General features: G+C 43.2%; 3 protein-coding genes, 1 long non-coding RNA gene, 1 other non-coding gene and 2 pseudogenes across 8 annotated transcripts in view; 5 read left to right on the plus strand and 2 right to left on the minus strand.

The window, feature by feature from the left end:
• The window catches only part of LOC129764172 (protein yippee-like), a 318646-nt gene that overhangs the window by 276113 nt on the left and 18133 nt on the right, over positions 1-24400 (minus strand). The gene's annotated exons all lie outside the window — the stretch shown is intronic.
• LOC129764171 (ras-related protein Rab-23) overlaps positions 1-24400 on the minus strand; it is a 227120-nt gene that overhangs the window by 184598 nt on the left and 18122 nt on the right. The window lies entirely within an intron of this gene.
• LOC129772416 (U5 spliceosomal RNA) lies at positions 1081-1203 on the plus strand. Its single transcript, XR_008742614.1, has one exon. It is a non-coding gene; the product is annotated as a U5 spliceosomal RNA (small nuclear RNA).
• On the plus strand, positions 5114-5242 carry LOC129772138 (U4 spliceosomal RNA; annotated as a pseudogene).
• LOC129764174 (uncharacterized) lies at positions 10667-13883 on the plus strand. 2 transcript variants are annotated; one of them, XR_008741074.1, is made up of 4 exons: positions 10667-11870; positions 13027-13064; positions 13145-13342; positions 13577-13883. It is a non-coding gene; the product is annotated as an uncharacterized LOC129764174 (long non-coding RNA). The 2 variants fall into 2 exon arrangements; XR_008741075.1 differs by lacking the exon at positions 13027-13064.
• Positions 11256-11384, plus strand: LOC129772140 (U4 spliceosomal RNA; annotated as a pseudogene).
• On the plus strand, positions 15420-20939 carry LOC129766108 (uncharacterized). Its single transcript, XM_055766564.1, has one exon. It carries the CDS (start codon positions 15420-15422, stop codon positions 20937-20939), a length of 5520 nt encoding a protein of 1839 aa, XP_055622539.1.

Genomic DNA, 24400 nt, shown 5'->3' on the forward strand with positions numbered 1-24400 from the left:
GATATTTTTCGTTACGTGAACGTTTTATTATCACTTCTCTTCCAGTTTATCGAATCAGCGGTGGGATTTTCTCATTTTTACTCCAGAAATGATGACGAAAAAAAGATATTAATCGAGTCGGGTAAGACGGGCACGTCACCGACAAAAGACAAACATTTTGTTTTGAAAACAATTTGATTATCTCCTCCATCTTTTATTAATAGATGCCCACTAACTACGTTTGCAGGAGCAACCACATATCATGGACGAATCAGCAGAGCGATTTTTGAAACGTAATCCGAGTTGGTTATTCTGAATGCCGGAAGCTATTTTAGACATGAAAAAATGAGAAAAATTACAAGCCCTTCTAGGTGATTTCCATGAATTTTCAGTCAGGGTCCATCTTTCCCGCCAAGTGTCCGTCTTTCCCGACTCAATCTTATTTTTCCAAAGATGCCGGACATATTCATTTTATCAAAAATTTCTGCCTCAAAGACTAATTTTATCATAAAAAGAGATCTAGACTATCAATTTCTGGTGAGAGAGCTATATATTTTTAGTGAAATTCACGAAAAAAAATCAGCTTTTACTTAGGGTGCCCGTCTTTACCACCCTGCCCCTACATTCGCAATTCTTAGAGAAATAAAAACCATTATTCTGAACACAGATGACAAACCTTTTAGCTCTCATATGATACTATGACTTTATCGAAATAGAATGTTCCGAAAACTCGTTTTCGACTTTCAAAAGAAGGGATCGGTCCTACATGGTGGAGTACGATTACGAGTTTGTATCACTATATGTGGCAGTCTAGCGAACAATTCGAACGCGTATATAGTTTCCTAACACTCTTATTAGACATAGAATGACGTGCAAAAGGGGAAACAGAAGGACGATTTACTTTACCAGAGCTGCATCCCTCTTCAGGGTACAGACGCACCTGCGTGCGTGGAACATGAAAACTCAACCGCCGCCAGTAATATGCTTACGAATATGCTTCGCTATCATGTTCTCTCCCAGCATAGCACCGCAGTCGTTGGTACCCATCGCTAGCGCAACATATTGAACGGGGTGGAAGTCTTCTCGGTGAGCATTGCATCGTTACTCTGGTCTCTCTTCAATTGTCGAATAAATCTTTCGCCTTTTACTAAAGATTTCCGTGGAGAGGGACACTCTAATGAGTCTAAACTAAATTTTTGTTTATGCCTGTCGCTCCTAACAAGAGTGGCAGGCTGCTAATCATTAGATAATCTTTGGGGGAATACCCAACTGTAAAGTGGCAAAAATTAGAAAGGGGAAGAAGAAATCCAATATTTTCCGGTAAATGACTATATTTATCAAACACCACTATATTTATGAGCGCGATCGAGACACACTGATGGGTGTGTTGTTTCGCAAACCTTGTTCTCTCAGATGTAATCATTTTGAAATAATTGTGATCAGAGCAATCATTTGCATCACTGTCAGATTATTTCATCACAGCGAAGCAAGTGAAATGGACTCTCTGTACGAACGCTGCCGGAGCAACAAGCTCATTTTCCCAAAACTACGACCCCAGATTTCTCCGGAGCAAGCGTCCGAGTCTTATCTGACTCCCAACGAAGCCCGGAATAACGAGCTAGAGGAGATTTTCAACCGAAGGAACTCAGCGGCGGCTGCTGCAAAGCTAACACGTAAGAACAGGGACTCGGTAGGTTTTGGCGGAGACAACATTTCCGCTGAGCTGGACTCCGATATCGATGAAACTCAGTCTGAATTTTCGCCCCAAATCTATTCCGAGACCGATGGTATCACCAAGAGAAGTTCGAAGCTCAATCGACTGATGAATCTGATTCAATGTGAAAAAACTATACGGACACCCGAACAAAATACATCAAAGCCCCAGGACATATTGCAGGGGAGTATCAATGCCTCTTCGACATCCACCGCTGATAGGACACAAGCAACCGAATCGCCTTCACTGACAGCTGCCCAGCTGCCGGCGAATGGAATGAACAAATTGTGTGGAAATTTCTACTGGAATCCGGTGACGATCATGTCGGTTGCTTTCGGGTTTTTGTTCACCGAATTCGTGCTTAAACAAAGCATCAAACTGTTGAAGTTCCTCAAGGTATCAATCGAACGTGCAGTGTTCTATACGTGGGACAATTTCATGTTGATCGTGGGAACACCCGAAGGAGAAGAGGAATCTAGGTTGTTTTCAAGTTGGAACCGATCAAAATCTGATGGAGGCAATATGGAAACTATACTGACAATGACACTGGCTGTTCCTGCTTTGATCCTCTTGTGTGTTCTCTACGCGATTGTTTGGGTTTTGTATGTTTTGAATACGGTTCTATTATCCGAAATTAATCTTCCATGAATTTAGGCTAACTTAATTATATTTGTCGTTGAATGAGAAATAACAAGAAATAAACGAACTGTTCAATTATTTTTACCTTTTATTCCGGTATATTATTATTATATCAAATAAAAATTTAACCCTTCTGTACTCGCGTGCAAAACCATAACTGGTATACTCACGCACGGTGTCACAGACCGAAAGTTGAACTTTTCTGTAACATTGCTATTGTGTATTTTTAGGCTTTTTTGTTATTATTTCGAAGAAGCGATTATAATTGAAAGAAAATTCAATTTCATTCAATTTTCATAGTCATCTCATTCAGTCTCCTCAAAACAGAATAATTTTTGATACTCGAACAATTAACGAAATTAGACTGTTTTGCCTGTTATTAATTGAAAGTAAGCAACTGGATACAATAAATGAAAGTACAAAGAGCTATAAAATAACATAAAAACGTATTAATCAATCTGAAGATAATTTTTATATTATAATGATAAGTTTTAGTGGAAAACTTTTTCTTCTCTATTATAGTGACTTTCAACATATTTCGGCTGGTTCGTCACTTTTTGCTTCCATTTTTGGAAGAATGTCGGGAGTGAGAATTGAACGCCAGATCGCCTCCACGTAGTGGAAAACTAATTTCGTACCCAGATGTCGACACCGTACCGTTGTCATCGCTTCATTTCGTGTTCACTGTCAAATGGAAACGGGAATAAAGCCGATTGATTGAATTAGGTTAAGCATTTTATAAGGTTCATACCACATTTATCAGATTTGGAAGGAAAACCAAGCGTACAGCAGAAATAACGGATCGAAATTGTTTTGAATGAGGGGTTGTCCACATACCACGTGGACAACTTTAGGTGGGGTAGGGGATTAGACAATGTCCACGCTTGTCCACGGAGAGGGGGGAGGGGGTGCAGATCGAGTCCACGTGGACAGGATGATTTTTTTTTTAAACACAACAAGAATCTCAATGCTCCTCGTATTTATCATAAAACGGATTGAGCCGCATGAGAGTGCTGCCCAGTCAAACATTCATGTATATTTTCTCATATCATTGATCTTCATCAGTGAAATCTGTATTATAAAAATATCTCACGTAAACTGTGAATGACCAAGCTATTTCCTATGATCGAACTTTTATAGTTACTGTGTATGCATGGGTCATAGTTCAAAACTATAAAAATTAATCGATTCCATAATGGTTGAGATTTTATGATATGCGGTAAATGATTTTTCATCAAATATAATTTTCTATACATTTTGTTATATCTCAAGAACTGTTAGTCTTAGGATAATAGTGTCTGTATAGTTTTTCATACATAATTGGGCGTAAAATTATTTTCCCAAGGTATTTTAATTTCATCAATTTCCATTAGTCGTAAAAAAAATTGAGCTAGTATTCTGATAAAAATATACGTGGAATCAGGTAGTTTATTCGGAATTTTTCAGGAGGAGATAGAGGATCATATTTGATGAAAAAATTCTACGCATATGGTCAATTCTCAACTAGAGTTGTTGAACTTTTCTTGAGTTGAATTTTATGTCTTGAACTGTCTCTAATTGAGAAAGTACGCTTCTTAGAGTAAAGGGTGTGTCACATCAAATTGCATCACGGAAAAAACGCTGTAGAAATTCGCCCAGTAGACCGATCCTTTTGAAAATTTTAGACAGTAAAATAAAAACTATTAAACAACTTTTGGCATTTTCTTTTTATTCATACTTCGATCCCAAGCCCGTATGCTCGCACCTTCCTCTTTACCCCGTCCATAAGGTTCTGTACAACGTCAGGTTGTAGTTTTTTTTTTACAGAAATCCATTTTCTCTTGAAGTCCGCCTCCGATTTGACAACTTTTGGGTTCTTCCGGAGGGCCTGCTTCATAATCGCCCAATATTTCTCTATTGGGCGAAGCTCCGGCGCATTGGGCGGGTTCATTTCCTTTGGCACGAAGGTGACCCCGTTGGCTTCGTACCACTCCAACACGTCCTTTGAATAGTGGCACGAAGCGAGATCCGGCCAGAAGATGGTCGGGCCCTCGTGCTGCTTCAATAGTGGTAGTAAGCGCTTCTGTAGGCACTCCTTAAGGTAAACCTGCCCGTTTACCGTGCCGGTCATCACGAAGGGGGCGCTCCGCTTTCCGCAAGAGCAGATCGCTTGCCACACCATGTACTTTTTGGCAAACTTGGATAGTTTCTGCTTGCGAATCTCCTCCGGAACGCTGAATTTGTCCTCTGCGGAGAAGAACAACAGGCCCGGCAGCTGACGAAAGTCCGCTTTGGCGTAGGTTTCGTCGTCCATTACCAGACAATGCGGCTTCGTCAGCATTTCGGTGTACAGCTTCCGGGCTCGCGTCTTCCCCACCATGTTTTGCCTTTCGTCGCGGTTAGGAGCCTTCTGAACCTTGTATGTACGCAGGCCCTCCCGCTGCTTGGTCCGCTGGACGAATGAACTTGACAAATTCAGCTTATTGGCGACATCCCGGACCGAACTTCTCGGATGACGTCTAAACTGCTTAACTACGCGCTTGTGATCTTTTTCACTGACGGAGCATCCATTTTTGCCGTTCTTCACCTTCCGGTCGATGGTTAGGTTCTCGAAGTATCGTTTTAGTACTCTGCTGACCGTGGATTGGACGATTCCCAGCATCTTACCGATGTCCCGATGTGACAACTCCGGATTCTCGAAATGAGTGCATGTCGCCGCACGGATCATGCCTTTAGAGCGTGATTCATGGCGAGAACGATAGAGCGGATGCTTAGATCGCGCTCTATCCTAAATACACAGAATAGCTTGCGCAGTGGCTTTATCGTAACTAATGAGGTTTTTCCGAAGTGCGATTATTGCTAGCTGAAAACCTAAATATCATAAAACTCCTCCGGCCAGCGATAACCCGCCGGGAAGGAGAACAAAACAAAAATAAGCAAAACGACGTAATGTGTTTACGATCAGAGCCTATCTCCGATCGTAAATACCGAAGGACGGGAGAAATCCCAAAAAGAGAGCACTATGGGTGCTATAAACGGAGCCTATCTCCGAGCTAGGACAATAAGTAATAAAACGGAGAGGAAAAGATAACACGCCTGCGAGCGTGTTAATAATCATCCCTCGTTCGCCCGTCTGGCTTAGAATAAATAATTGTAATTTTCTCTCTCTTATGCTACGCCCTTCTGGGGTAGATAAGAAGGCAATGTCTGTATATAAGAGAAAACTTGAACAGAATAAAGGCACTCTCAACTGGACACTCTCAACCATACCACGGACGTAGGAGCGTCGTGGCGAAGTACCGAACCCCTCTTTTTGTCATAAACGTATCACAACCCTGGACATCGCCCGAGCATCCTGGACACCATCGGGAGCACCCTGGACATCATCGCCGGCAGATCCCAGCGCAACAAGCGCTGGTAAGTATTGAACACCCCTCCTCCAAAGATCCGAAATTCCAACCACCCTTCCTCTCCCTTTTCCTTCCCTTGGCTCCGCCCGGCCAAACTCCCAAGTGACGCGGTACTACCGGATCGCACCAGTAGGCGCATACTCGTTATGCGCTCTACGTGATCTGGCCTACCACATAGCGTCCAGTAAAGGGCTTTCCCTTCGTGTCATCAGCACGATCTCGAACTGCAGCCACATTTGGTGGCTCCAGAGAGGATCTTTCCTCCAGCGTAATCAGCACGATACCCTGCAGCCACATTTGGTGGCTCCAGAGAAGACTAGTTCCAAACTAGCCTAGCTGTGGAGCGACATTTGGTGGCTCCAGAGAGGAGTCTTTTCCTAAAGACACTGTACGAACTCACAACACGCTCGGTTGAGTTGAGAATCCTGTTAAATTGATTTGCGCCCGTCGTTGAACGGAGAGGTTCGGTCTTGTAAAGACGAACAAGGTGAGGTTGTCTGTGGACATCACCATTTAGCCAAGAGGCAAATTGCGCATTTCAAGAAACAGAAATTAGGTCCTGAAAGACGGACAAATTAGGCCGTAGAAATCGGCATCTTGTTGAAACAAGTCCAGCTTTATAAACAGACCGATCGCCAGTCAGGCATAGTTGGACGAAGGCAACCAGGCGCCTCGTCAACATCAACTGTAATCCGGTCACGAGGGCCGGAAGACGAATATTGTGCAACGTTTGAAATCAGCGTAGGCAACTAGGCGCCACGCTTGGTTTAAGACAAGGCGAAGGCAACCAGGCGCCTCGCCACTTGCGCATTATAACACAGTTTAAACATCGAGTGACGGCAACCAGGCTCCTCACTCAGGAATAATGATATCAAGCTTTACGAGATCATCACGCCCGTGCTGTGATGCATGTGGCAAGAAAATTGAACTAGACAATCTGGTCCAATGCAGACAGTGCAAAAGGAATTATCATCATTCCTGTGTAGGACATACACCCACTGAAGAGGAAACCTATTTAGTATGCTCGCTTTGTTCCCCTACCAAAACAAACGAAAGTGAGGGAAAGGCACAGGCACCTGCAGCGTCTCATCCCTCAACTAATTCGAGGGAACAAAAACAGATAGAGGAGCTGACGAATCTAGTTACACAACTAGCTGAGATGCATGTTAGCGAACGCAACAACATAACCACATTAAAAAAGGAAATAGTAACAATGCAGGCATCACTCAACGCTTTAGTCGTGGGCGCAACGACAATAGCAACACAGCGACAAACAGAATTACCATGCTCTCCGGCGCAAGCGCAGTCAACTGAACCCCTAATCAATATCTCCGGGCAACAACGTGACCGAGCAACGATTCAAACACCACTACCAATGAGATCCGGTCCATCAATTGGCTGGGAGCAGAGTGCAATGATGCCAGCTCCACAGCATGGAGATTTTACGATTCTAATGAAGAGGCAAGCTTTGACTCCCTTGCCAAAATTCAGCGGGTCGCCCAAAGATTGGGCTAAATTCAAAAGGATCTACGAAGTCAGCACGAGAGAATGTGCGTTTTCCAATCATGAAAATCTCTCCAGACTTGAAGCTGCCCTTGAAGGACGCGCAGCTAGAAGCGTGCAGCAACTATTTATAAACTCGGAAAATGTTCCGAGTATAATAGAGAGACTAGAGGAAAATTTCGGAAACCCTAAATTCATATATGAGGAACTACTGCACGATCTACAGAAGCTTAAAAGAGAAAGTAGATCAATAATAATCGAAATGTCAGATGCTTTAGAAAATATGGTGGCAAACATGACGATCATAAATCAAAGAGGTTACCTACTAGATGCGAGGTTAATAGAAGACCTAGTTAAGAGACTACCTTATAACCTGCAAATAGAATGGACACGCCATAGAACGACGACTGGTGATGCCCCATCTTTAGAAGAAATGAGTAACTGGCTGAAACCTCACGCCAAAATAATGAGGAATATGGCTTCTCCTCTACCTTCTACAGTTAGAAGCCAGATACATGTCCATCAAGAGATGCCACGCATGAAATGTCCGGTTTGCTCGAATAACCATAAAATCTTCGATTGCACGGAATTTAAGAACTCCAACATCCAAAAAAGATGTCGATTGGCAGTACAATGTAAAATATGTTTCGGATGTCTAGGCACCGGACATATGGTTAAAGATTGCAGACGATCTAGGAGGTGCGGCTTGAGTGGATGTAACAAGCACCACCACAGAATGTTACACTCGAATCCAGACATGGAACCAACACCTCGTAATACGTCCGCTACAGTTCCGCTTGAAGCCAACTGCAATATTCACAAGTCCTCAGCAAACGAGATATACTACCAGGTGATTCCAGTAACACTTCAACACGGAAGGCATTCAGTCGATACATATGCCTTCCTAGACACAGGGTCTTCCCTGACATTGCTAGATGAGGAAATGGCAAACTCCTTGGACCTATACGGCAGAGAAGAACCACTACAATTAAAATGGACACAGGACGTGTCTCGAAACGAGCTGAACAGTAGAAAAGTACAAGTTCGCATTCAGGGGTCGTCCAGAAGGTCGTACCGACTTGACGGTGTAAGAACCATTAAAAACTTACAACTTCCGACTCAGACAATGAACTACAAAGCAATGGCTACAAAATATCCGCATTTGGAAAACCTTCCGATCGAAAGCTACGAGCTTGCAAGGCCAACAATTCTCATAGGGCTGAATCAAAGCCATTTGCTTACCGCCATGGCAAGAAGAAGGGGAAGTGACAATGACCCAATAGCAGTCCGAAGTAAGCTTGGATGGTTTATTTTCGGTAATGTCAGATCAATTTATCAAAACGATCATGAACTATTGCAACACGATAAAGAACTACGAGATATGATGGCTGCGCACTTCTCAATCGATGAATTTAGCATCAGACAACCAATAAGAGTCAACGACAACCCCTTGCCCTTAGAACCGGTCAACAAGTATACCACCGCGAGTTCTAACAACGTAATGCTGATAACCTCGACCGAAGATAAATCAAAAAAATCAACGCGAAAAAAAAGACGTAGAAATAAGACTACAACAAAAGGCATTTCTAAATCTTGGTTCAACATCTCACGTATATTGAAAATAATGATGTTGTTCGTAATGTCGTTCACGTTGATCAACGCTATATCCATAAAACCCGTTGACAAAGACGGTCTAATGTTCGACCACGAAGGAACGTGCTTATTACATAGAGGCATATGGCAAACGAATATACAAACCAACGTAGTGCCCGATGAAGACATTGAAGTAATTAACTCGATACGGAATAATGTGACAGTAGCGATGAAAGACATGGAGTTTGTCATCGAAGACTCTCTCCTAGAGCAAATTGCAACATCTGTTGAACGTTTATGCGATGATGCGATTGATGAGATCAAGCAGACAACGAGAACTAAACGAAGCAAAGGGTTCTTCGGTTTTTTGGCGGACTTAATATTTGGTAGCGACGATATGGAAAACGAGCTACAGGCAATGAGGGTTCATGAAGACGAAAAAATTCACCAAATATCGGAGTCAATGGTAAAAATGAATACCAAGGCGTCCAAAATGGGAGAACAGCTTAACGAGAGATACTATAAATTGTACAAAGACATGACTCAATTAAAACAATTATATTCTGCGGATAAGGTTCAAAGGTTACGAACAACGATGTTAGAAACCACGATATTGGCACGAGAAGTTATCGATGGAACATTGAATAGATATAGGAAAGTTCGAACGTTTCCTTTGTCCGTCGACGAACTAGCCCAAACCAGAAAAAACATTTCACAAGCGTTGCCAACTGGTTACATTGTCCTGGATCACCCATCAGCCGTAAAATACAACACGCGTGTAGTCAACGGCTCCCTCATAATTACCATGACGAGTGTTGTCATCAACAAAGTTGAGTTCGAGGTATTTAAGATAATACCGATCCCACGGGCTGAGAATGGCTCAATTATTGTAACAGAACATGATCGCATCGCGGTAGGCCACAACCAAGACTTCTTCTACCCATCGATCGAACTAACAAAACTGAATGATACGCATTTAATTACGGTTCAACCAGAACTGAGTAAGGAAGTGGATTGCGTAGCGGCTGTCATACTGCATATCGCAAGTACCCGCAAATGTGCAACAAAACTGTTAACCACGCCTTACGCTATGATGGAGACACTGTCCACTCCTAATACCGTTTTATACTATGCATCCGATACAAAGGCAATAGTTATACATTGCGACAACGTGGTAATGTCACCACCTTATGAGGCAGCAGTAGTAACTCTCCAGCCAGATTGCCGTATACAATCCAACAACAAAACGATACATGCAAGTTTAAATGGCATGAACAAGAAGATTGCAACATACTTCAAATCTAAATACCAGGTGGCCGATCACCTATTGGACGAATTCAATGACACCGTAAAAGATGTGGTGGAGCCGAAGCCCGATAATCCCTACGATAACAACGCTATGACAACCGTGTACAACAGTTTGGATCCCTTCCATCCGAAATCGAAGTATCTTTGGAGGAACGCCGCCCTTTTCGTAAGCATACTAATGATTATAATCGGGATCATTTATCTACGTTGCTGCAGACGAAGATGCTGCACCAGATCCAGAGCCACAGCAGGACCCGATGTCCATATCCGAATGGACAACCTATTGAACCGGCAACAATTAGAAGACACAGCGCTTTAAAACCAAGCATTGGAGGGACGTTCAATGAAGCAAGGCGGCATGCCGAAGAATTGAAGAGAAAAAGTGATTTAAAACTCTGTTAGACCATAAGTACACAAAATGTAAAATAGAAGAAAATAATTGAATATGAAATAATTGTAGTCAAAATGAGGAATCTGACAATGAATAAGAAATATAAGCAACAAAGGGTTGCATAAACTAGCGAGAAGATATGTCGTCTAATGTAATAGTAAAAAAAAATATAATTTGTTCAGTGAAAGAAGCAATTAGGCGCCGTTGTATGGCTATTAAAGTACATAAAGTTGAAGACTCTTCTATGGATAGAAGAAGTATTGAATTTGAAAATTGAATACTCCTGCGAGAGTAAAATGAAGTGTAACACAAAGCTAAAATGAATAGGATTTGCATTGTAAATGAATCTGAAGGCAAAGTGGCTAATAAATTGTAACGAAGCAAAGAATGAATTTATAACACACCATGTATGAAGAATAAACGGAAGTCATCCGCTCATAGCAAACGAATTGCATTGTATAACTTCAGGTTAGGAAATTGAATGTAAGAAAAACATAATATTGAAAAGAGAATATAAGATGAAACAATTGCGAATTATACAGTAATAAAAGATACAGCATCAGAAGCATAGAAGAAAAAATTATTAGAAACAGATGCGGCGTAGCTCAATTGGTAAATCTGCCTTACGCGATTTACGAGGGCCGGTATGTCGCCGCACGGATCATGCCTTTAGAGCGTGATTCATGGCGAGAACGATAGAGCGGATGCTTAGATCGCGCTCTATCCTAAATACACAGAATAGCTTGCGCAGTGGCTTTATCGTAACTAATGAGGTTTTTCCGAAGTGCGATTATTGCTAGCTGAAAACCTAAATATCATAAAACTCCTCCGGCCAGCGATAACCCGCCGGGAAGGAGAACAAAACAAAAATAAGCAAAACGACGTAATGTGTTTACGATCAGAGCCTATCTCCGATCGTAAATACCGAAGGACGGGAGAAATCCCAAAAAGAGAGCACTATGGGTGCTATAAACGGAGCCTATCTCCGAGCTAGGACAATAAGTAATAAAACGGAGAGGAAAAGATAACACGCCTGCGAGCGTGTTAATAATCATCCCTCGTTCGCCCGTCTGGCTTAGAATAAATAATTGTAATTTTCTCTCTCTTATGCTACGCCCTTCTGGGGTAGATAAGAAGGCAATGTCTGTATATAAGAGAAAACTTGAACAGAATAAAGGCACTCTCAACTGGACACTCTCAACCATACCACGGACGTAGGAGCGTCGTGGCGAAGTACCGAACCCCTCTTTTTGTCATAAACGTATCACAACCCTGGACATCGCCCGAGCATCCTGGACACCATCGGGAGCACCCTGGACATCATCGCCGGCAGATCCCAGCGCAACAAGCGCTGGTAAGTATTGAACACCCCTCCTCCAAAGATCCGAAATTCCAACCACCCTTCCTCTCCCTTTTCCTTCCCTTGGCTCCGCCCGGCCAAACTCCCAAGTGACGCGGTACTACCGGATCGCACCAGTAGGCGCATACTCGTTATGCGCTCTACGTGATCTGGCCTACCACATAGCGTCCAGTAAAGGGCTTTCCCTTCGTGTCATCAGCACGATCTCGAACTGCAGCCACATTTGGTGGCTCCAGAGAGGATCTTTCCTCCAGCGTAATCAGCACGATACCCTGCAGCCACATTTGGTGGCTCCAGAGAAGACTAGTTCCAAACTAGCCTAGCTGTGGAGCGACAGTGCACAGGATTAATTCACGACGCTCTTTTTCGTTCGACGACATTTTTCCAAATTTACGAAAAATTTACAGTGAAGCATGGCCAACGTGATCTATACACTCTTATCTGATTATAAGCGAAAGCTGAAGATATAATTCCTAAAAATTAAATTTCTACAGCGTTTTTTCCGTGATGCAATTTGATGTGACACACCCTTTAATTATGCTACTCATTGAAATATAAGAAAACTTTTCGTAGAATGCAGTTGTAAAACTTTTAAATTAATGGAACGAAGAAACTTTTAGAGGAAAAAATGAAACCAGATTGTTTTTATGTTTCATGGATTTTTTAAATTTTCCAAAAATGCATGATAAACTGGATTGTTTTCATAAACCAAATTGAAGCTCTCCAACTATTCTAGCATTCTTTCCTTTCCACCACACTGTTATTCTTCTTGTTATCTTGCACTAATTTAAATGATTCACAACATAATTTTATGCAAAATTTTTCTCAAACGGAAGAATTGAATCGTTGTAAGCAGCGTAATTTTTGTATTAAAGTCAGTTTAAGGCAAAAAAAACGGTTTCAAGAAAAAGTACAATAATTCTTTCGTGGATAAGATTTGACGATAAGCGTGGGTGATTTTTTTCATCAACTATGATCACCTGAAATATTCCGAATCAGCTATCTAACAATTTGTATATAACAATATTTCAAACAGATATTATGGGCTCTATTATAATAATTGAGGCGATAAGAATTTTGCTCGTTAGCTCTATTTTACTATTATATCAATATATGCAATTTTCAACACATGTTCGTTTATTTTGATCAGTATTTGTTTTACGGTGCTACCAGAATAGTCTATAGAAGGTAAATGTCCAATTCAGCATTATTTATATTAATCATGTTATAAATTAGAATGCAGAACTTACTTCCAGCGCATATTTCAGTAGCTGAAAATGAGTGGACAGACAAATCACCACCAGTTTGAACGACTCGTTGAACCAATGAAAGCGAATGTAAACATTGCTCGAGGTATTTGTGGAGGCAGTTCAAATAGAATCCCGGTTAAGGAAAAGTGGGAGGAATTCAGTGAGGAGACTAATGCACTGAGAACATCAATTGGTCATGGTTCAGAATGGCAGAAAGTAAGTGTTTCTTCTACAATACATATAACTTGATAATTTTTTTTATCATATTCTTTGAACTACTATCAACCGAATTTCCTACCCAAAAATTGCTTATTCCTACTAGCGTACAATAGTACGTGTTACTTTTGTCAGCAATTTTCTTTATTATTTCTATACTATACCAAACTATCTCTACCATATATGCTAAAGCTCAAATGTCTTGCAAAACAATATATTTTTTTTAAATTACAGATTTGGGTTGACATGAGGTGAAAGGTAAAGAAAACACTAGCACACAACAAGCGAGAATTTAGGGCCCCAGGTGGTAATACAATAAAGCTATTGACGCCGTTATAACAAGAAATCGATGCTAAAAGAAAATTACATGCAAAAAAAATGTTTTGCTAAAAAACGGAATTCCATAGATTGCAGTTGTGAAAATACATGAAAAAGTTCAATTAAATTGTTCCATGATGTCGTTTTTGTTGCACATCCATGCATGCTTTACGCCTATTAAGCTTCATTCGTTGAGGGAATATCAGTCTTCTCCAAAACATAACCATATTAACACTTTCGGAAATATATATATTTATAATTTTCATAGCAGATGTCTCATAAAAAGATTTGACATCCTTTCTATAGTGCTTTGTGAAACATTTCAAACTCGTTTCAAAATATTTCAACACCGCCACTGACATTCGAGCAGAGTAACGAATCGAGCTGTTTTCCTCGATTTCTATAATTCCAGATTTTACTCGGTGTGATAGTGATTGTATGGAATCCTCGATTCGATTTCTATAACCCAACATATTTATTTCTATAACCCAACATATTTATGAGAAAATTTTCTCAGCAATTTAAACATTTCTTCGTGTTTTTGAGAAATCAATTAACTTTCTCTAAACTCTATTGATTCCTCAAAAATTTCCCTTTCCCTTCCATTTTTTCCCTTTCAATCATGCAGCGTATTTCAAACCAAAAATGTACAACTTTTTTAAAAAATGGGCAGCGGCTGATTAATTTGGCGTTGAATTGTTCTTTAGTAAACTGTTCGAATTTATAAGTGATGTATTGATAAGGATTTAAGCGGAGGAAAACTAAAGAGCAATACAAATAGCTTTTCGGGCAAGGTTAGTAGAAAATCAATGTGTTGTGAGTTTTCTGACGTATACCCCGATTCTGCATTCCACCGGATTTGCATTCCATTCGAAACCATTATTTCGTTCGAGTTATAATTTTGCATTCCCTATTTTTTGCCCAAATAACTTGAACGGAATACAGAATGAAATTTTATCAAGTCGATCAAAATATTTGGAATCAATCGAAATACAGAATAGGGGTAGTAGTTTTTCCCCGCGGGCATTTTGAAATCCATCTAGACACTCAATAAAGGATAATCAATAAGCAGTTGAAAAATTTAAAAAATACTGTTCAATACATATCTGAAAACTAAAATGAAATTTGTAAACATATAAATACTCATCTACACAATACACTCACCATACACTTAGAAAATAAGATACACTAAAATGGAATACTTACCAGTTTTTTACACGCCGCACACACTGTGCGAATCCAAGAACTAACAACAAAACACGCATTGTTTACTATACACAAAACCACCAGACCCAACAAAATTACGATTGTAAATAGGAAGACAAGAGAAAAACAGTATACAAATAGAGACGATATAGACAAGTTTGGATTACCAAATCGAACGGAAGGTGTTGTGCATTTTTATAATCGCGAAAGAAGTTGCTCGGGATTTTGTGGAGGTGTTTCGAGTCGTTCGAAAATAATTCACGTTCGGTAAAAATACGAGAAAGAAGGTGCCGCAAGTGAATAAATCAGTACTGCGGCAATCAGTGCTTAGACATAAATTTGGTCCTTCGAGCCGGATCAGTGTGCCGTAAAGTTTGTGAACATTATACATCGTGTTTACAAACAAGTTCGATTGATCGCGAAAAGATCATTTTCGATCAAGTGGTGACTGAAAGTGCTCAGAAAATCAACGTCGTTAGTGTCCCCGAAGAGGTGATTCTTGGAGGTTGAATTAGTGCGCGAACCGGGAGTGACACTACCGAAAGAAAGGAAAATGGCGGAGAGAAATAGTGCGAAAAAAAAGTTGGCCGTAGCCACCGAAGAGGAAAATAGTGTGAATGTAATTAGCGAGCTGGAGCACACCAAGGACAACATCGTCGATTCCTTGGGGTTGCTGGAGTTCTACGTGCAGGAATTCGACAAGACGGAGAAGATCCAAGGACAGGTAGGAGCGTGGGCAGAGAAGTTGGAGCAGTTCTATGATGATTACCATCGGGTCGTCGCGAAACTGGAGAGTTTCTCCACCGAAGAGGAGCCCGTTGACTTAAAAGGTGAGCGTATCGATTTTGCCACCCGGTATTACGCGCTGCGCGCGTTTTACATGAGTAAATTGAAGAAATCCAGTGGTTCAGCGTCCGTAAATCCTCCACCTCCGGTGAGACCTCTCAACATACGGCTACCGGAGTTGATTTTGCCTAAATTTAGCGGGAAACTGGAAGACTGGTGTGTTTTTCGCGATTCGTTTGAGTCAGCGGTTGGTTCTCGTGACGATATCAGTGCGGTCGAGAAGATGCACTATTTGAAGGGCCTAGTGCATGGAGAAGCAGCGCGCATCCTCGACCCGATAAAAATCAGCGAGCAGGGATACAAAGACGCCTGGCGATCGTTGCGTCTGCGGTTCGAGAATAAACGTCAGCTGATCAAATGCCACATCAAAACCCTCTTCGATACCCCAACGATGCGCAAGGAGAGCGCCGAAGAACTTCTGACCTTGGTGGACCGTTTTGAACAACAAATTTCCGTTCTCAAGAATTTGGGAGAACCGGCCGATCGTTGGAGTTCTCTTCTTGTTTACCTGTTGTCTGTCCGTCTCGATCCGAGTACGTTACGCGAATGGGAGAATCACTGCGCCAAACTCGACGCCGATAACATCGCCGCTGTTCTGGGAGGTACCGCCCGAGATTTCGACCATATCAACGAGGAGTCAACAGCAATGCCTTCGTACGTTTCCATGGTCAATTACCTCCAGAATTATGCTCGAGTTTTGCAAGCCGTCTCTCCTATCGTCTCCCAGTCTGCTCCACGCTCCAAGCCGCCTCGCCCTCTGCCTCCACCTACCAAGTTCGTTTCGTTTCCTGCAGCAGCACAGTCTGAACCGTCCAGTTCAGCTGCAGCCAGTGTCATCCAGTCGTCGAAACCATGCGTCAAGTGCGGTCAAGCGCACTACCTCTACCAGTGTCCCGAGTTCCGCAAGATGACCGTCACCCAACGATCGGAGCTCGTGCGGCGAAACCGGCTGTGTATGAACTGCATGCGTTCAAACTCTCACTATGCGAGGACCTGTTCTGCCCAGAGATGTCGTGTGTGCTCCAAGAAGCACCATACTCTTCTGCACTTGGATTCTACCGATTCAGGTGTCGGTTCTGGCAGTCAGTCTAATACCAGCTGCTGCGTGGCACTCCAGCAACAAAACTCTTCTGCTCCACAAGCCCAAGTAGCATCCGTTTCGCAAACCGCGAAGTCCGCCACCACAGTCGCCGTCCAGCAACAGTCTCCCTCTACGTCGAACAACTACAACGTCAATGGTTCTTCTGGAAATCCACAGTACGCTCTCGTTACGCATTCTGCGGGGACGATTCCAGAAGCTGTCTTCCTACCAACCGCCATGGTGAACATCAGGGACAGTAGAGGTCGAGTTTGCACCGTGCGCTGCTTGTTGGACTGTGCTTCCCAACGTAGTTTCGTGTCGAAGGCTGCATGTGATCGACTGCAGCTCCCCCGTATTCGTCTACCGAATTCAATCACCGTCAGCGGAATCGGTAATGCTACAACATCGGTTGAGTACCAGTCCACGGTGACGATCTTCTCGCGAGTGTCGCCGTTCACCATCAAGGACACGATGTTGGTGCTGCCATCAATCACTGTGAAGCTTCCACAGTCGACGGTAGACACTCGTCACTGGTCCATTCCTCGCCATCTGGATCTTGCCGATCCTACATTTGCGGTTACTGGAAACATTGACATTATCCTGGGTGCAGCACATTTCCTCCGTGTGCTCCGTTATGGTCGTATTTCGCTTGGAGATGACTTGCCTCTGCTGCAAAGCACCGAGTTCGGTTGGGTCGTTTCCGGAAAATGTGTGCTGAGCAACCACGACCACAGTGATTCGCAAAGATGCCAGTTCAGCAACCCTTGCACCATCAACGAGCTGGTCCATCGTTTCTGGCAGCTTGAAGAGATCCAGAACAACAAGGGATGGTCACCGTCAGAACGGTACTGCGAAGAGCACTTCACCGCTAACACCGTTCGCAACGCCGATGGACGCTACGTTGTGAGACTTCCCAAACGTGAGGAGTTACTTGGGCAGCTACGAGACAACCGCTACAACGCTACAAAACGTTTCTACGGGCTGGAACGTTCGCTCGCTGCAAACCCTATGAAGAAAGCGTTGTACCAGGAGTTTATTCGTGAGTACCTCAACTTAGGTCATATGTACGAGGTGAAATCTGCCGAAGAGGATCTCCAGCCGCAGTATTTCCTCCCTCATCACGCTGTCATGAAGCCAGAGAGTACCACGACAAAGATGCGCGTTGTTTTCGATGCGTCGTGCCGTTCCAAGTCAGGCCTGTCGCTCAACGATGTTCTTCTCTCCGGGCCAACCATCCAAGATACTCTGGTCACAATCGTTTTACGCTTCAGATTCCACAACTACGTCGTCTCAGCTGACATTGAGAAGATGTACCGTCAAGTCCTGGTCCACGAATCAGACCAACCTTTCCAGCGAATTCTGTGGCGTGACGATCCTGTTCTCCCGCTCAAGGTGTTTCAACTTCGCACTGTCACCTACGGCACCAGTAGTGCCCCGTTTCTTGCGACCAGAGTATTGTCGAAGCTCGCCGACGATGAAGAGAAGACATTCCCGCTCGCCGCATCTGCCGTACGTCACGACTTCTACGTGGACAACCTACTCACAGGTTCTGACAACGCTGGTACTCTCGCCAGCATTTGCAGGGAGATTATTGCAGTGCTAGAATCTGCAGGTCTTCCTCTCCGCCAGTGGTCATCCAATTCCGAAGTTGTGTTAAACGGAATTCCACCAGAGCTGCGAGATACTGCAACATTGCGCGACTTGGACGACGACTTCTCCGTGACAGCACTTGGCCTTCGTTGGGAGCCAGAAACGGATAACCTTCTCTTCAAGACTCCAAAGTGGAAGGAACACGCAACGCCAACTAAGAGAACGGTACTTTCCGACATCAGCAGCCTTTTTGATCCACTGGGGTTGATTGGTCCGACGATCGCCAGGGCTAAAATCAAGCTTCAAGGATTGTGGAAGCTGCAGCTTGACTGGGACACACCAGTACCCGATCAGTTCGCCCACGATTGGACCTGTTTTCGGCAGAAACTCATCGCACTCGTACATGTTCGTGTTCCACGTCACGTTCTTCGTCCGGGTTACACACGCCTGGAGATTCATGGCTTCAGCGATGCTTCGGAGGACGCCTATGGCGCATGCATATATCTTCGCTCCGTTTTCGCTGCTGGAACGTGTACCGTACGTCTTCTCAGCGCAAAGTCCAAGGTTGCTCCGATCCAAACGACGACTATTCCTCGCCTTGAGTTGTGCGCAGCGCAGCTCCTCTCCAGACTTCTCACGAAGGTTTTGGACAGCGTCGACGTTTCAGCAACGACATACCTGTGGACTGATTCAACGATCGTGCTGAACTGGATCTTGGCCACACCGTCAACCTGGAAGACGTTTGTAGCGAACCGTGTGGCAGAAATACAAGAGCTCACGTCTCATGCTGTGTGGCACCACGTCCCGTCAGAAGATAATCCCGCAGATTTAATCTCCCGTGGAAAAGACCTCGATGAACTTCTCGACGCTTCGTTGTGGTGGAACGGACCGACGTGGTTGCACTCCGAGACTTCTCCGTGGCCCGAAACCGTACCCTATTCCACAGCTACCACGGAGATTCTTGAGACTCGTAAGACAGTGGCCCTTCCAGTTGCTGACCAAGAACCACCCGATATCATCGATCGCTACCACAGCATTCGTCAAGTGCTCCGAGTGGCTGCCCTCCTCTGGCGATTCTGCGAAAACTGTCGTCGTCACGCACAAAACCAACCACTCGTTGTTGGACCGCTGACTCCCGAAGACATCGACCACGCCTTGTTGATGCTGATTCGCAGAGTCCAAGGGCAGTGCTTTGACATCGAGATACGGCAGCTCACTAGTTCTGGCCAGGTGGACAGAAAGTCGAAGCTCCGTTTCCTACATCCCCAGATTGTGGACGGAATAATCCGAGTTGGCGGCCGGTTGCACTTCGCGCGAATACCGATCGACGAGAGACATCCCATCGTGCTACCTGCTAACCATCGACTCACTGAGATGATCTGTCGACGAGAGCACCTCAAGACGCTGCACGCTGGTCCAGGATTGCTGCTTTCGTCCCTCCGTCAGAGATTTTGGCCTCTTGGCGGTCGGAACCTTGTGCGAAAGGTCGTTCATCGATGCGTCACGTGTACGCGAGCCAAACCTCAGTCGTTGCAGCAGCTGATGGGCAACCTTCCACCAGTTCGGGTCAACCAGGCGTACCCATTCCAAAACGTTGGTGTCGACCTTGCTGGGCCATTCTACGTTCGAACCACGTTAAGGAACAAGCGAACACCGTTTTTCAAGGCCTACATTGTGGTGTACGTCTGTATGGCTACAAAAGCTGCGCATCTCGACCTCGTCACCGATCTGACGACCGCAGCATTCATCGCCAGCCTTCGTCGATTCGTCAGTCGAAGGGGAAAGCCGAGCCACATCTTCTGCGATAATGCGACCAACTTCGTCGGTGCACAACGAGAGCTAGGGGAACTGAGAAAACTCTTCCAGTCCCAACACCATCAGGATGCTGTAGCCAGAGAGTGCACGGATGATGGAATCGAATTCCACTTCATTCCGCCCCGCTCGCCGTCGTTTGGAGGAATCTGGGAGGCATGCGTGAAGTCCGCCAAGATGCATCTGCGCAGGATTCTTGGAAATGCCCATTTGACCGAGACCGAACTCCAGACAGCTCTGTGCCAAGTTGAAGCAATGCTTAACTCTCGTCCGATTACGCCAATGCCAGGCGCTCCAACAGATGAACTCTCGCTGACTCCAGGACACTTCTTGATCGGTCGGCCGCTTAACGCGATGCCTGATCCCGATAAGACTAGCATCTCAGAGAATCGTTTGTCTCGCTGGGAACGAGTTCAGCAGTTGTCGCAGCATTTTTGGAACCGCTGGCATACTGAATACCTCACCACGCTGCAACATCGATACCGGTGGACTGAAGCATTGGATAACCTTGCCGTTGGGTCCATCGTCGTCTTGAAGGATGAACAGCTACCACCGCAGAAGTGGGCCCTGGGTCGCGTGCTTAGCGTGCATCCCGGTACCGATGGCCGTGTTCGAGTAGCCACCGTGAAGACCAGCTCCGGAATCATGCAACGTGCGATCTCTAAGCTGTGCCTGCTTCCTGTTGAGATCGATCCGGAATCCGTTTCACCGACGCCAGAACTAGCTGGTCCTAGCTCAGGGTGAGAAGTCGCTAGTACGGGGTACTGGCCCAAGCTCGGGGGTATCGAGCGTTTTCCTGGTGCATCTGTAAAGAGAACAAGGCCTCGCCGTGTGGGCTTTTCGGAGCCCCCGGCTGAGAATTGACAGCAGTTAAGTACTCCCGTTTGTGTTCTCTTCCGATCGATACAACCGTGTTTAATTACAGTTTTCCATCTACTACAAGATCAACGATGCACCAGAACCCAAGACAGCGCCAGCCCTGTGAAGCAACCACATCAAAGAAGAAATGCGTTCGAGGAACATCTCTAATAAGAAAAAAAAGTCTCGTCATGTGGGTTCGGTAATTCCGACCCCTTGGGGTGCGGCAACCCCGGCCCCGTGACCGAGACTTAACGCAAGTTAAGTTCTCCTTTTACACTACTCATTGCCAGTCGTCGTACGAATTCTTCTTCCCCACAGAAACAATCAGGGACGTTTCCATGTCGTGCGACGTCGACGATGCGTAGCCGTCTCCTGCTGAAGCAACAATACCGACCTATCCTCCAGGTCCTCCATGGAATATGATTCCCCCGCTGATATTCAAATGAAAGAGCGAAATTTCATTGGCGGCCGGAATGTTCAATACATATCTGAAAACTAAAATGAAATTTGTAAACATATAAATACTCATCTACACAATACACTCACCATACACTTAGAAAATAAGATACACTAAAATGGAATACTTACCAGTTTTTTACACGCCGCACACACTGTGCGAATCCAAGAACTAACAACAAAACACGCATTGCTCGGGATTTTGTGGAGGTGTTTCGAGTCGTTCGAAAATAATTCACGTTCGGTAAAAATACGAGAAAGAAGGTGCCGCAAGTGAATAAATCAGTACTGCGGCAATCAGTGCTTAGACAAATACATTGAAAATATTTCTAATACGCTATTAGTATTCTCTAAAAATTCCCGGAACCATTGCAGAAAAGGTTTCGTATTGCGCTGACGGCTTAAAGTGAATTGAGTGTGTAAATGAAACGATATTTCCTGTGACCGATCGTACTCCGGAGTGGGCAAAAACCTACACTCAACAAAAAATAGAGCAGCAAAATGAGACATCGACAATTTTGAGTGATTTTTGAAACGCTGTAACCCTGTTATAAAATAATGCATTCGTCAAAGCAACAATTGGACCTTGTATAGAATATTTTCAAGTTTGCAGTGGGCAGATTTGACCATCGATTTGCCGTGCGTTCATTATTTCATGAAATATTCTTGATTCAAAATTCGATAGAGAATACCTCTGTAGTAAATAGTTCTACTGAAACTTTCTATGAATCAAATGGAAGCGAAATAACCAGGTTGATTGGATTGTTATTGGGAATGTATTTTAAAAAATTAGAGAAACATTGAAAACCAAAAACGTTTTATCTTTTCTTGCAATGTCTTTTGTCTACAACTCATATACACATTAAACTAAAATATAAACTTACTATATCCGTAAACCAGAAATTTGTAGTTTGAAAATGCTGTATTTTTTATCTTCATGTTATCATTTATATAAAAACTACAGGCATTTCGAAATCGCTTAGAAACTTCGACCCTTTAGTCCTCAATCCTTTGTCATATGAAGATCTATAAATATTAGTGCATGCTCTCTACTCCATCTTTTCTTTTCTTGAAATTCTTTTTAATTGATAAAAAAAAATCTATGCATATAAAATTGTTCTGTATGTTTTTGGGCGCTTCATTAACTCGAAAAGTTCGCCACTGATGGAGCTCATATTATGACATAATATAAAATCCACAGGATTGTTGTTACTGATGCCAACCCCTCAAGAAGTTTTAAGATTTTTAGATGGAATAAGCACACTTCTGGAGTAAAGCTGTGAACGTAAATCAACTTTCTAGTACTGAATACTTATTCTAGGTGGTAGCAACACATTTCTTTGCAAGTGTTAAAAAATCGTGAACTAAAATTGTATCTGATAATGATTTCAAATCCATTTTTTATTCGATTAGTGTTGCTCAAGATCAATCTTTGGAATTGTGTGATGTAGATTCGGATGCGGATTGTTCAACTGTATATTGCGCGTTTCCGTGTTGGCAAACTAGGTAGATAATTTACAGATTCATAGAAATTTCACGGATAATAGAAAAACAAAGTATTACAAGTATTTCATAATTAAACTCATGTGAAACATATGCTTTGTTTTGCTACTTATTTCGTTGCTATAAAACCTCAATGTGCCACAGCAAAGCGTGGCAGAGTACAGCTAGTAAAATTTGAAATAAACTTAAATGGAATTAAAATTTAATGTTTGTGCTATTCAGTTATTTCCTCAATTATTGTGATAAAATAAGGAAAAATATCCACGTGGGCAACAGGGGGAGGGATATGAAATTGTCCACGCTTGTCCACGGAGGGGGAGGGGGGAGTATAAAATCGTGCTTTTTCTGTCCACGTGGTATGTGGACAGCCCCTGATCAACGAAACCCCCTTATAGCACTATACTCGTTTTTCTCGAAATCATAAAAATGTCGCATGGTCCGGTCTGACTTTACACCGACCATATCTTATCCCAGTGGATCGGGATAGTGCCCTCTTTCGGCTCTGTATATAGGAAAAGGTGGCCCTGACCCGATCCCCTAAATTCAAGAAATTCAAGTTGATGTACTCAACAGGTTTTTGAGGTCCTTAAATAGGCCTTACAAATGATCAACAAAATTTACAAACATCTCCATTAAAATCATCTAGAAGAGCCTTGTAATTTTTCTCATTTTTTCATTCGGATTACGTTTTGAAAACCGCTAAGCAAGACTTTTTCCAGACATTCGAATTGATTTATTGAACAAATGCCTCAGTCCGTCTTTTTCCGTCAGTGCAAAAGCCAATTTTTTGACCTCCGTCATGGACTTCCCATAGAATCTCCTCTCTAGGTCGAGGAGATATCGATACTTACTACGATAAGTAGGGTAAATGATCTTGGTTTGTCCAATTTAGGGTGTTAGTATACTAGTAAACTAGTAAACTAGCAACTAGTAAATGCAAATCGATTTTTCTTCATGAAAATCACATGAGGGGCTTAGAATGCAAGGGGTGTAAGTGACTTGATCGATTTCTCTTCATCAACTTTTTCTTTAGTTAATAACTCAAATACAAAAACGTTTCAATTTGAGTTTGCTATAGAATCCGATAGATGAGGTTCTGGCCTATATTCCACATTGTAAAATACAGCTGGGAATGAGTTTGCAGTTAAGTTATGACCAAAAGAGAGAGTCGATGTAGAGAAATCGATCAAATCACTTGCACCCCTTTCATTCTAAGCCCCTCACATATAATCGATACGAGTTTGGGTTTGCTGAAAAGCCCCAAGTCTCTAGTTGCGTTGATATTATTCAAATTTTTATGTTTTTTAACAATTTCCCTCAAAGAGAAATTATGATCATAGCTTGTCCAAAAAATTATCAGGGTTTGCCCGGATTTAGAAATCACT

This window comes from Toxorhynchites rutilus, chromosome 2, assembly GCF_029784135.1.
Source record: "Toxorhynchites rutilus septentrionalis strain SRP chromosome 2, ASM2978413v1, whole genome shotgun sequence".
NCBI lineage: Eukaryota > Metazoa > Arthropoda > Insecta > Diptera > Culicidae > Toxorhynchites > Toxorhynchites rutilus.

Bases quoted from the DNA above. Each gene is read 5' to 3' on its own strand.
- LOC129766108 (XM_055766564.1), top strand. From the start codon at position 15,420: ATGGCGGAGAGAAATAGTGCGAAAAAAAAGTTGGCCGTAGCCACCGAA.